The sequence below is a fragment of the Aotus nancymaae genome, unplaced genomic scaffold (genome assembly GCF_030222135.1).
Source record: "Aotus nancymaae isolate 86718 unplaced genomic scaffold, 86718_ANA_hifiasm-v0.15.2.pri h1tg000014l, whole genome shotgun sequence".
In the NCBI taxonomy this organism is placed as follows: Eukaryota; Metazoa; Chordata; class Mammalia; order Primates; family Aotidae; genus Aotus; species Aotus nancymaae.
This window is the reverse complement of record NW_026988425.1, coordinates 122,224,823-122,238,570: the sequence shown is the minus strand read 5'-3', so window position 1 is coordinate 122,238,570 and position 13,748 is coordinate 122,224,823. Positions and strand designations below refer to the sequence as shown.

General features: G+C 43.2%; 1 protein-coding gene across 1 annotated transcript in view; it reads left to right on the top strand.

The window, feature by feature from the left end:
* The window catches only part of CHSY1 (chondroitin sulfate synthase 1), a 73,401-nt gene extending 59,908 nt beyond the window's left edge, over positions 1–13,493 (top strand). The window contains exon 3 of the mRNA XM_012463887.3: positions 10,177–13,493. Coding sequence (XP_012319310.2) covers positions 10,177–11,772 — 1,596 coding nt within the window. The 3' untranslated portion in view covers positions 11,773–13,493. The remainder of the gene's footprint in view (positions 1–10,176) is intronic.
* Positions 13,494–13,748: the final 255 nt, after the last annotated feature.

Below are 13,748 nucleotides of genomic sequence, written 5' to 3'. Positions count from 1 at the left end.
ATTTTTATTTTGGATTCATTTTGTTTTTTGGCAATCCCCTAGACTAGAGCTTACATCATGTTCTCACATAGAGATATGTTGGGTCCTGTGTGACACTGGCATGTGGTCCGTGTTGACTGGAGTGGAGAGGGCGCTAAGAGGGACACAGGCGTGGAGGTCAGAGGGCCGGACCTGGTACCTGGGTGAGCTAGGTTTTAGAAACGCCTTTGGAGAGAGGCCCTGGTAGCCGCTTCGTGGCAGGCCTGGGCTGGGACTAACGCCACACTTGCCTGCTTTATCTTAAGTTCACGTTTGTTTCTTCTTTGTACGTGGCATTTGGGCTTTCACTGTCTGGTACAGCACCCTTCACATGAGTGTTCAGTAAATACTGTGCACTACATATGCATGGGACTTTGTTCATTTAAGGATAGTTCTGCATGTTTTCATTCTACAGAATGCTGCCACGTTTGCCACTTTATTTTTTTAAGGTGATACCTGCTGCACTCAACAACTGATTACCGCAGATGAGATGTTTGTGAAGGGAAGACTGAGAGTTTAGATAGTTTTCTGACTGCAGAGAAGGGTCTCCTGCCCCAGTCTCTGCTGCTTATTTAGACTACAGAATGTTCACTTGCAACATCTATTGTTTCAGCTTCATCCCTTTACTTATGCAGAAGCCTTAAATTACTATCGACAGCTTTTGTTTTACTTTGCTAAGCTTAATTCTCAATTATTTTGAAATGAGTCAGGCTTCTCTAAAGGTGTTTAGGTTTCGGAGTTAGTCACTAAACATTCAGGACTCATTCATATAATTCTTTTTTTTTTTTAAACCACTGAAGTCCCAGCTTAATTTCCATGACAGTTTTAGTTTTTTGAATGGAGTGTTTAAAATACAAAGAACCTAATACTTGAACTTAATTAGATGAAAATTGGCAAAGCCTACACAAAACTAATTAGGAAAGACCTAATAGGGTAAACCATATATCCTGAGAGTCTGGGACAGGCCCAGTTTATGCTGGTGGTCTTGGTCTAATTATTAACAGACCCACTCTGTCATCTCAAAAGATCCTGCTTGGTACAGTAAATTACCTGTAAAGCCTACCTACAGGCACATGAGAATGTAATTTGAATATTAAAAAACTTGTGACTCTGGCTACCAGCAGTTACAGTCTCTCGACATTTAGACAATGCTTATTTTCTTTGAACCACTTTTCAGGACAAAAGGGTAAGAAAACTAGTTCTCTATAATAAATTGAAACATTGCCTGAGTCTGAATGGGAAGCTGTTGCTTTTCAGTGGTGATGGTCTGTAGCGGAGGCTGAACTGTGTATGTGATGAAGGACAGTCATGTAAACAGTTAAGAGGAAAGAACCAGGACCTAATGAGAATGTTGGCTTTCCTTGCCGAGGACAAGAAGGACATTTGCTAATGAAGACCGTGGAAGGTATTTGTTAACCGAAGATTAGATATGGGTAGTTGATGGTTATTCTCAGCTGGGCTAGAAGTTCCTGGGAATAGCGTGACCTTGGTATAGCCCCTCTCAGATTTGCTGGAAAATGACGCAGAGCCCTGAAGCATCTCACAGGAAGGGAGGTGGCTTTGCTGGAGTTGAAGGATATGGACACACACACTTTTTGTAACAAAGATTAACGGTTGTTTGGTGGACAGTGGAAATTAAATGAAGTCATCAGTGCCACTATGTGCATCTTAAGAAGGTTTCTTTACTGAGTTTTTTTAAGCAAGGAATACTGTTGTGATTATTAACCTGTCTGTATTGATTTGTGTTTTCTTCTGCAGTACTTCGTTTTATAATACTTTTTTGAGTGATGTGCCAAATTATAGATTGAAAATACCTTATGATTATAAAATTCTTAAATTTTTAATTTTGGTACTATTCAAAAAAAAATATATATATATATATATATATATTTTTTTTTTTTTGAGATGGAGTCTCGTTCTGTTGCCCAGGCTGGAGTGCAGTGGCGTGATCTTGGCTAACTGCAGCCTCCACTTCCCAGATTCAAGTGATTCTCCCACCTCAGCCTCCTGAGTAGCTGGGACTACAGGCACATGCCACCACGCTCGGCTAATTTTTGTATTTTTAGTAGAAACAGAGTTTCACCATGTTGGCGAGGCTGGTCTCAAACTCCTGACCTCAAGTGATCTGCCTCCGTCAGCCTCCCAAAGTGTTGGGATTACAGGCACGAACCACCAGCCCGGCCCAAAATATTCTTTATAACAAAAATGTCATTACATATTTGTTATTCCTGGAGTTACTAAAATGAACTGTTAACAATCTCATATTCTGGAGGGGGCACCAGGCCCCCACCATGGGGAGTGTGGGGACAGCAGCAGCCAGACCAGCACAGCATGGGCTTCCTGGGGTCTGTGCTTTCTGCTCAGGAACTGTCTGCTCAGGAACTGGATGGGAAGAGTAGCAGATGCGCCTCCTTTTCCCCAGCAGAAAAAGAAGAATCCAGTGAGTAAGGAAAAGCATGGAGAGAGTCCCAACCAGCGACTCTTGACTAATCACTCAACTGCCCTATGCTTTTGTGTCCCTATCACCAAAATGGGATGGTGGGGGTGACAGACCTTCTGCTTTTCTGACTCAGTGGAACACAGTCAATAACAAAAGGAAAATACAGAAAAAAAATCTCATTATTAACTAATTTTATAGAAGAGTTGGAGATCTATTTTCATAGGATAGAAACAGTTAATAGGGATGTGTTATTACCCTTTAATGCTTCAAATACAGTTTGAGTCAATGAAGATAATGCTGCAGCTTCAGCCATGTCAGGAGTAGGTGGGTGGAAGAACGTAAGAGCAGAGCTTTAGAGAATTTGTGGCTGGTTCTGACATGATCCCATAACATCTCTGAATTCTTTACCTTGATGGATAAAGAATTTTTTGGGGGGGGGGGTTTGAGACAGGGTCTCACTCTGTCACCAAGGCTGGAGTGCAGTGGGATTACAGGTGTGATCATAGTTCACTACAGCCTCAACCTCCCAGGCTCGTGATCCTCCTGCCTCAGCCTCCTGAGTAAATGGGACCACAGGCATGTGCCACCACGTCTGGCTAATTTTTAAATTATTTGTAGAGACAGGATTTCGCTATGTTGCCCATGCTCATCTTGAATTCCTGGGCTCAAGCAATCCTCCCACCTCAGTCCCCCAAAGTGCTAAGGTTACAGGCGTGAGCCACCCTGCCCAGCCCGTTCATTTTATAAATGAGAAAACTTGAGACTCGACCTATTCAAGTAGCTTGTCCAAGGTCTTACAACTGTATTCTTGAAATTGTTATATTCTAAACTCTCTCCCAGAGAAATAGTTTTATTTCTGTTACAAGAAAATTGCTAAAATGACTATACTTTTTTTTCTTTCTGAGACAGAGTCTCACTCTGTCATCCAGGCTGGAGTGTAGTGGCACGATGTGGGCTCCCAGCACCCACCACCTCCCAGACTCAAGTGATCTCCCACCTCAGCCTCCCAAGTAGCTGGGACCACAGGCATGCGCCACCACCCCTGGCTAATTTTTGGTTTTTTTTTTTTTTTTTTTGGTAGCGACGTTTCGCCATGTTGCCCAGGCTGGTCTGGAACTCCTGAGCTGAAGTGTTCCGCCTTGGCCTCCCAAATTACTGGGATTACAGGCGTGGGCCACTGTGCCTGGCATAACTATACTACTTAAGGGTCAGGGACTTCAACAATTTCCTGCTGAGTGGAAGAAATTACCTGGAGCTTAGTAATTAAATGTTACCCGCATCTTTGCTACTTAATGGGGTTCCTGTGGTGAGCAGTGAAGTAGCCATAATATGAGGGAAAGAGGGAAGATAGTTAGAGATGTAGACATTGTGCTTAATGACCACCATTTCTCCTTGATGTGCCTAAAGGTAAAATGATTCCCTTTTATCTCACCCACAGCATGCCACTTCAATAGGCATCCTCAGAGAAAAGTAAAAGGTAGGAGTTAGGGAAAACCCAAGCCACAGCAGAGAATACTAGAAACTTATCGAGGTAAAAACAAAAGATAATTTGAGGAGAACATTGCAGGGGATTCCAGAGCTCAGTACAAATGGCTGCGGTGCTACAGAGGCAAAGATGACAGCCAGAAGCACTGAGAGCTCCTGACGTGGTCATGTGGGAGGTGCGCCTGGGATGACAGGGCAGGGGGATCGAGGGTGCTCCATGGAGGGTGTTTGCACTCAGAGCAAGGGCTGGCCTGGAGGCACTGTGGCCCCGGAGTCTGGCGGGTCGGGTCAGGGCTTCTCTAGGTTTTCCTTCCTGCTCCATTCAGAAATCACAGATGATTTATGGATTTCTTTCCTAAACTGGCTTTAATATTTTATGGACATTTTTGCTTTGAATTGAGCTCTAAAGAGAGCATATTTGATTTCTGCCTCTCCTTCCCATTCCACACACTGAGAGTAACAAGAAAATGTTTCCCTAACTTCTACACCAACCTGCATCAACCTTTCTTTCAGAAAGGGAGCTATTTCCTTGACGTCAGTTTAGATTTTCGTATAGATCACTAAGGTGTGTGTTCCACCCAGTCTGTCAGCTAGGAGCTTCTCTGAGTTGTTTATATACCTTAGCAACATTAATCAATGTAATAAATTAATAAAAACAAATCCTCTGGGACAGGGCAGGGGCCACCAGCCAGTCTGGGCATAGACTTGGCTTTAAGTTCACTTTCTCTCGGGTGCTCCCTCCACCCACATATGTGCATGTGCACCACTCACACACACCTTTTAATCTTACAGTAGATTTCTTCATTAAAAAAAAAATGGCCGGGTTCAGTGGCTCATGTCTGTAATCCCAGGGCTTTGGAAGCTGAGGCAAGCAGATTGGTTGAACCCAGGAGTTCAAGACCAGCCTGGGCAACCTGGTGAAACCCCATCTCTACAAAAAAAATATTTAAAAATTAGCCGTGTGTGGTGGTGCATGCCTGTACTTCCAGCTACCTGGGAGGTGGAGATTGCAGTGAGCCAAGATCACTCCACTGCACTCCAGCCTGGGTGACAGGAGACCCTGTCTAAAAAAAAAGAATGTAACACATTTATTTTCAAACTTGTAGAGTTTAACCAGAAGGTATGTTCAGCAACCACTATAGTTTAGTTTAAAACCCTCAGTCTGTTTTACAGTTTCTGTCAGCCTGTCAATACTTTTCTCCATGTTTATGCCCTTAGCACACACACTCTGTGAAAGTAACGACCCTAGGCAGCTTCTAAAACATTTTGAGAAACAGATTCCTGAAAATGTTTGGGGATGTGATGTCCTATGGGTCTGTGAGAAGTCATCAGTCATGCAGAGGCCTCCCACTAGGGCCTGCCCTACCTGTGTGGGGTGTGGGACAGCCAGGAATAAAGTATGCAGTCATATTTGGTCTAGGGAGTAAAAAAAGGTGACCACTACATCATCTCTCCAGGGTATTACATGTTTTTTCTTTGAATATGCTACTGATTTTTGTATTTTAAAACACATCCTGGTCAGAGGAGCCCAGCCTTGTGCTTGTATGCTGTTTACCATGTATAAGGTATCATGTCTGTCCTTATCAGCTGTTTCCTTCTGTGTTGGTGTCATTCAGCAATTTCTCCATACTTGCTCTGCTTACAGGCCTCACTTGTTACGAATTTGATGTATCAAGCACTGAGCTGGACTCTGGGGACCAGGCTGAGCACCCACACCCTCTCCGCTTTGCACAAGTTCCCACAGTTGCTGCAGAGCTGTCTGTGTGGCTCTTCCTTTCACGATCATTCTGGGCTGTTCATCTTGTTTCCTGGATCCTGCCATCTTTTCAGGTTTCTTTCCTCACTTTAGAGGAGCTCATCCTTTAATAGCTTCCTGGGAAGGAATGAAGGCAAAGTAAAATTGAGTCCTAAACAATTTTCTCCTCATTGATAGTTTGGACAGAGAATTCTACGTTGAGAACAATTTTCCACTCCTCACACTATTGAAGGCATTGTTCCTCAGTTTCCAGTAGTGTTATCTGTGTCCAGTGTCATTTTGATTTCTGATTATTATATGTGCCCTTTTTCCTCCTCTTTGGAAATTTTTAGATCGCTTTATCCTATGGTTTTTGAACCTGTACTTTTATACTGGATACTTAAGAGTGTAACCCAGGCACCTGAGTCCCTTAATTCTGGATCCATTTTTTTATATTGTTTTCTCTATGTGTTTTTTGTTCCTAGAATGAATACTCTTCTCTCCTGTTGTCTGTTTTTTTATCGTTATCTTCTAGGAAATTCTCTATTTTCAGACTCCTTTGTTTTACTGTTTTGTGTTTGCTTTTGAGGGTTTTTCCTGATGTTCTTGTGTATAGTATTGTTTTTGTTGCATGGATGCAGTATCTTCCCTTTGATGACTGTATTTTGTGGCTTTTTGTTTTTGTTGTGTTTTTCTTCTGTTCACTGCATTGTTTCTGTTCCTCCAAGGTTTTTGCTTTGGCTTTGTTTCCCTTGTTCCTATTTGGAATGTTCTCTTTTTCAACTGCCTGATGATCCTTAACTGTTGATTCTCATGAAAGAGTGAAGCATTGAAAAGCTGACCAGAAGCTATGTACCTTTGCTGTAATGATCCAGCTTTTTGATGTTTTTGTTGGCACACTCTAGGAATCTATGGGACTGTTTAGTTGATCCAGAAAAGAGTCTTCCGGTTTCCTGCTTGGGGGTGGGAAGTAGGGTGTTTTCTGGGAGGCAGGTGGGATATGAGGGCAGGATTCTGCTCAAGTCCCCCAATTTCCATCTCCCCATTATCAGACTTGTGCCTCACTTCCTTGTGCTTGGGTATAATTTCTGGAAAAACTGGACTTGAGAGTTATGTATTTATCAAGGAAGTAAACCCAGAGGACTAAGATGCAGTATTCAGTCAGAACTGCATAAAATAACTAGTCCATACTGTACTCCTGTAGTGACTTCATAGCTACCTCGTGTTGCTAGTGTAGTGAGCTCAAGTGTTGCCAATATAGGCTCGAAATAGCTGGATGACACTAATCCTCTCCTCCTGGAGAGCAGTTCATTTCTCCAGAAATTTGCATATGGCAGTAAAGAGTGATCTCTTGGAGTTCTTGTATTTTTCATAAGGTTTAGTGCAATACCATAAACCCCAAATAACACCATGGGACCTATATGAAGTACCACTAATGATGCTGAAGTGCTCCCAAGAAGCAGAGAAAAATCATGGCATTACAAGAATAAGTTGAGTCGCTTGCTGGGTACTGTAGACGGAGGCCTGCAGCCTCTACCCATTTCAGATACAGATGATTGATCTTGTATAAACAGACAATATACACTCACAGTATCAATAAATACAGTGCTGTCAGTGATTTTACTCTTCCTTCCATGCCATTTTCTTTTCTCTAGCTTCCTTATTGAAAGAATACAGTATATAATTCATCCACCATGCAAAAGATGTGTTATTGTTATCAGTAAGACTTCCAGTCAACAGTAGGCTATTAGTAGTTAAGTTTTTAGTGAGTCAAAACTCATACATGGGTTTTCGACTGCACAAGGGCTTGGCACTCTTAACCTCCATGTTGTTCAAGTATCCACTGCATTTGGGAAGACAGGAGAAAATCATGTGAGGTCTACCACCTGTGTAGCCATAAGTCTCCAGTGTGTGCTCTAAGAATACCTCTGTGCTACTGTCTTGAAACAAGGTTGAGGGAGGAACAGAATTCTGCAAGCAGAGCCACAGGGAAGCTGTGGCATGACCCAGTGGGGCTGGAGAGAGAAGGGTTTGAGATACATGGGGAGATGGGATTGGCAGCACCTGCCTCAGACTGTTCTCACCTCACTGTAGAAGACAGCTCGGAAGGCCAAATTGATGGCTTGGTGTGTTTACACTCTTGGAATGGAGAGACCTTTCACAAACAAACAGTATTATGGTTCTTCACGTTCCTTGCTAAGAATTTGGAAATTATATACTTTAAACAAATATATGTGAAATCTCTGCCAAAATTGCCATCTAGCCTTTTGTCGTATGGCAGACAGTCATGGTTGTGCTAGCTCCCAGTTAGGGAGCACGTAGGTTTGAGGGTTCTCTGCCATGTTAGAGCTTTCCTTACCATGGGGTCCTCAGGTGGAGTCAGTGGTGGGGTCTGGTGGCATGCACAGTAACATAAGACACGTTACAAATGCTGGCCTTGGTGAAACGGAAAGCATGGCTTCCCAGAGCCTGGGAGCATGTTCCGAGGTCCCGCAGCAGCTGCTTGTAACTGCTGTGCCCCCAAGTGCCCGACAGGATTATAGAAGGACTACATTTGCTTCAAGTTTTTAGAGCCTGCAAATAATCTTTCTAAACCTTTCTCCATCTCTTTGAGTTCTTATTACATTTCCTACCTTGTAGCCCTGCCGTTTGTATCCAAGAATCAGCCCACTAGAAAGTGAACAGTAAAGATGCTTTGGGCAGGAAGTTCCTGAGACTTCTTAAGGAGCAAAGTAAAACGAGAGAGAAGTTAGTGCGGCCATCGAGCCTGGCGGCAGGGCCTTTATCTCCATGTTGTGTTTATGTGGCCTGCCCACCAGGGCTTGAAGGAGTTGTGGCGCCGGTGGCTCATGGCCTTCTCTCAGCAAGCCCCAGGTTACTTCTTTGCCTCTGGTTATTTAAAACAAGAGTCTGAGATTTGCTTTCCTGTAGTTTATAGTAGGTAGCAGAAGAGGCATGTAAAATTCCACATAACAAGTGTGCCCTGTGTGCTGCGTAGGGGTCAGAGTCGGAGTTTCTCCTCCTAGCCTAGGGAGGCTTTGCTCCCCAACACATAGAACACCTGACCACCTTTTCTAATTAATTGTACAGTGTACCAGTAATTTCAGTGTATGCCCATGTGACACACAAGTGGTGTGGGAAGCAAAGTTGGAAACAGCGGCGACACTTTGGAGGACCTGTAATTCTGCCCTAATTCCTGCTCTAAGACCGGACTCATGGGTGCCCAGGAGGTAAAGGTCAGCACTGGTCAGACGCCAGCTCCACACGGGGCATGGCAGGCGTGCCAGCTCCCTGTTTTCTTTTTCATTTATGAGAAAAGGAAATAAGATACAAAAGTGCCAATTTATATTTCTCTACTATTATAGTGGTTGCAGTGGCTCAGGAAAAAGTCAGAATATGATTATCTAGAGGCAGATAAGCCAGTCAGCCAGAATCTGTATCATCCCTTATCAAGAGTTAGTATTTAACAATATGAAAAAACCACCATGAACTTGAAAGAAACAGGACTAATTTCACAGAAACCAACCTCAAATACTTTCATTGAAAATTTTTTTTGCTATTATTCTACATGCCAACAGACTTTGTAAAAACGTTCATCTTCTTGTCCGGATGTACTGAGGCATTAGGCACATTCCCTTCCTAACCTGATGGAACCCATTTTGGCTGATAGCCATAAGCTTATGCTGTCCCAAAATCTGTGCCACAGGGCGGAGGGAGAGTTGGTGGAGTGGTGAGCCCTGTGCATCCTGCACCTTTCCCATCTGCCAGTATTTTCTGAGCCCCTAGGCACCAACCTCTGCATTGGTGCCAGAGACCCCATGCTGAGCAAGCAGGCCCGCTCCTGCCTCCACAGAACCCCTAGGGGCGGGCACCTTCCTAGTCCCCAGGGAGGCCAGCATCGTGAAGGGGGTTTTCAGCATGTGCTTGCTTCCAGAGACTTCGTAGAGCCTTGTTTCACCCCAGCAGCGTCCTTGCAGGGCCTTTGATTGGCTTTCCTTTCCCTTAGCTCCCTGGAAGCAGGTAATCCTTTGCTCAGGTTGTCCTCCTAGAGTTCTCCTTCTGGCTCTGAGTAGGAAGTTTATTCCCATAGGTAGAAGCCACAGGGTCTGCTATTCAGGTCTTCAGCCAGGGACACCTGAGTCTTTGGGTCCCTTTCACAGGTATAGTGGGACAAGGGGTGGCATTATCTTTCAGGCATGCTCACATGGTGCACTGTGATCTCAATTTTAAACCTTTTCATTAGGGGAAAACTTTTTCATAATTCTGTTTGCCTGTAAAATTGTATTGGCCAACTTTGGTTATTAATGAAGCCTTATTAAGCAGTTTTTATCTATTAATTCTTCTAACCACATTGGACTGCTGTTGATTGGGCCTTCTCTGGGCCTTTTGTTTGCTGTGACCCATTCAGAAACATTTCTGATATTTGGATTTTCTCTAGCATGTGCTGGCACTCAGTCATACAATACTAAAATTGTGATCCTTTTTTTTTCCTTAATAGATGCAGCAGCTTTTTTATGAGAATTATGAACAGAACAAAAAGGGGTACATTAGAGATCTCCATAACAGTAAAATTCACCAAGCTATCACATTACACCCCAACAAAAACCCACCCTACCAGTACAGGCTCCACAGCTACATGCTCAGCCGCAAAATAGCCGAGCTCCGCCACCGCACCATACAGCTGCACCGTGAAATTGTCCTGATGAGCAAATACAGCAACACAGAAATTCATAAAGAGGACCTGCAGCTGGGAATCCCTCCCTCCTTCATGAGGTTTCAGCCGCGCCAGCGAGAGGAGATTCTGGAATGGGAGTTTCTGACTGGAAAATACTTGTATTCAGCAGCTGACGGCCAGCCCCCTCGAAGAGGAATGGACTCTGCTCAGAGGGAAGCCTTGGACGACATTGTCATGCAGGTCATGGAGATGATCAACGCCAACGCCAAGACCAGAGGGCGCATCATTGACTTCAAGGAGATCCAGTACGGCTACCGGCGGGTGAACCCCATGTATGGGGCCGAGTACATCTTGGACCTGCTGCTTCTATATAAAAAGCACAAAGGGAAGAAAATGACGGTCCCCGTGAGGAGGCACGCGTATTTACAGCAGACTTTCAGCAAGATCCAGTTTGTGGAACATGAGGAGCTGGATGCACAGGAGTTGGCCACCAGAATCAATCAGGAATCTGGATCGTTGTCCTTCCTCTCAAACTCCCTGAAGAAGCTTGTCCCCTTTCAGCTCCCTGGGTCGAAGAGCGAGCACAAAGAACCCAAAGATGATAAAAAGATAAACATACTGATCCCTTTGTCTGGGCGTTTTGACATGTTTGTGAGATTTATGGGCAACTTTGAGAAGACGTGTCTTATCCCCAATCAGAACGTCAAGCTTGTGGTTCTGCTTTTCAATTCTGACTCCAACCCCGACAAGGCCAAACAAGTTGAACTGATGAGAGATTACCGCATTAAGTACCCTAAAGCCGACATGCAGATTTTGCCTGTGTCTGGAGAGTTTTCAAGAGCACTGGCCCTGGAAGTAGGATCTTCCCAGTTTAACAATGAATCTCTGCTCTTCTTCTGCGATGTTGACCTCGTGTTTACTGCAGAATTCCTTCAGCGATGTCGAGCAAATACAGTTCTGGGCCAACAGATATATTTTCCAATCATCTTCAGCCAGTATGACCCAAAGATTGTTTATAGTGGGAAAGTTCCCAGTGACAACCATTTTGCCTTTACTCAGAAAACTGGCTTCTGGAGAAACTATGGGTTTGGCATCACATGTATTTATAAGGGAGATCTTGTCCGAGTGGGTGGCTTTGATGTTTCCATCCAAGGCTGGGGGCTGGAGGATGTGGACCTTTTCAACAAGGTTGTCCAGGCAGGTTTGAAGACGTTTAGAAGCCAAGAAGTAGGAGTAGTCCACGTCCACCATCCTGTCTTCTGTGATCCCAATCTTGACCCCAAACAGTACAAAATGTGCTTGGGGTCCAAAGCATCGACCTATGGGTCCACACAGCAGCTGGCCGAAATGTGGCTAGAAAAAAATGATCCAAGTTACAGTAAAAGCGGCAATAATAATGGCTCAGTAAGAACAGCCTAATATCCAGCTTTGCTGGAAAAGACGTTTTTAATTATCTAATTTATTTTTCAAAAATTTTTTGTATGATCCAGTTTTTGAAGTCCGTATACAAGGATATATTTTACAAGTGGTTTTCTTACATAGGACTCCTTTAAGATTGAGCTTCCTGAAGAAGAATGTGGTCAATGTTTGCCTTTGAACACATCTTCTTGCTGAACATTATGTAGCAGACCTGCTTAACTTTGACTTGAAATGTACCTGATGAACAAAACTTAAAAAAAAAGTTTTCTTTTGAGACCCTTTGCTACAGTCCTATGGCAGAAAACGTGAACATTCCTGCAAAGTATTATTGTAACAAAACACTGTAACTCTGGTAAATGTTCTGTTGTGATTGTTAACATTGCACAGATTCTACCTTTTGTCTTTTGTTTTCCAAGTGTTTTAAAGCCATTTCCTGTCCAGTTGTAAGATGAGGAAATGTGGTAATAGCTGTTGTTTCATCATTGTCTTCAGGAGAGCTTTCCAGAGTTAGCATTGGTACTGTGCTCAGCATGGCCATGTAGGTGTTTTTTGGTGTGTGTTTGTTTGTTTTTTGAGACAGGAAGAGTCTTGCTCTGTCACCCAGGCTGGAGTGCAGTGGCTCAATCTTGGCCCACTGCAACCTCCACCTCCCTGGTTCAAGCAATTCCTCTGCCTCCACCTCCCAAGTAGCTGGGATTACAGGTGCAAGCCACCATGCCCAGCTAATTTTTTTTATATTTTTAGTATAGATGGGGCTTCACCCTGTTGGCCATGCTGGTCACAAACTCCTGACCTCAGGCAGTCTGCCCTCCTCAGCCTCCCAAAGTGCTAGGATTACAGGCGTGAACCACTGTGTCCAGCCGGCCATGTAGGTTTTAAAGCAAGGGGCATGAGGAAAGCCCAGTGAGAGATAGGGCCGTTCTTGTGGTAGTTCATTCGGCCTAAATGGACCTGGCATTAAATTTCAAAGACAATTTGGCATTTTCTCTTCTTGACCCTTTTTAAAGGGTAAAATATTAATGTTTAGAATGACAAAAATATTATCAGATTATAATAAATCTGATGTACACAAACACACATACCCTAGTGAAAACATTGGGGGAAAACATACTTGGTTTTGTTCCTTTCCTCCTGTCTCTGTTATGTGGGTGGAGATAGTTTTCATGCTCTCATTACTGTTTTGTTTTATCCTTTGTATCTGGAATACCTTTAATTTATTTAATATCCATTGTTCAGAGCTCTGCCATTTCTTGAGTACCTGTTAGTATTATTTATGTGTATCAGGAGTGTGTTTAGTATGTTTTATTTGCAGTAAACCGTTCTCCAAAGATTTCCTTTTGGAAACTTTTTCCCCTCCTTAATTTTTACATTCCTGTTTTACTAAATATTAAGTGTTCTTTGACAATTTTGGTGCTCATATATTTTGGGGACAAAAGTGAAATGAATCTGTCATTATACCAGGAAGTTAGTTTTTTAAATTCTCGGATCAGATGTGCCTTAATAAATTTTTTTTCATTTAGATTTCAAACAGTGATGATAGACTTGCCATTTTAATACAATCATTGGAGATCTGCGCATTTGTAAATAGCCTGTTGCTCATTTGGAAAAATAAACCAGTGAACAATATTTTTCTATTGTACTTTTCAGAACCATTTTGTCTCATTATTCGTGTTTTAGCTGAAGAATTGTATTACATTTGGAGAGTAAAAAACTTAAACACAGTTCATAATGTTTTTCAAGTTATTGGAAGGCAATACTCCTCTGGACTGCAGTTTGGGAGTGAAACGAAACCCAGTTTCAAGTGCTTGCTTCTGTTTTTTCCTCCAACAAGCTCATCCCTTGTTTGCTCCTCATCAACTCACTGACTCCATGTTCTCCAAATCAAAGGTCTTCAAACCAGGCCCAGGCCCCCATCTGGCTCTTTGATAGAAATGTGCCCTCCTAGGCCCCATAGAACTTGCATTTTAACAAGTGCC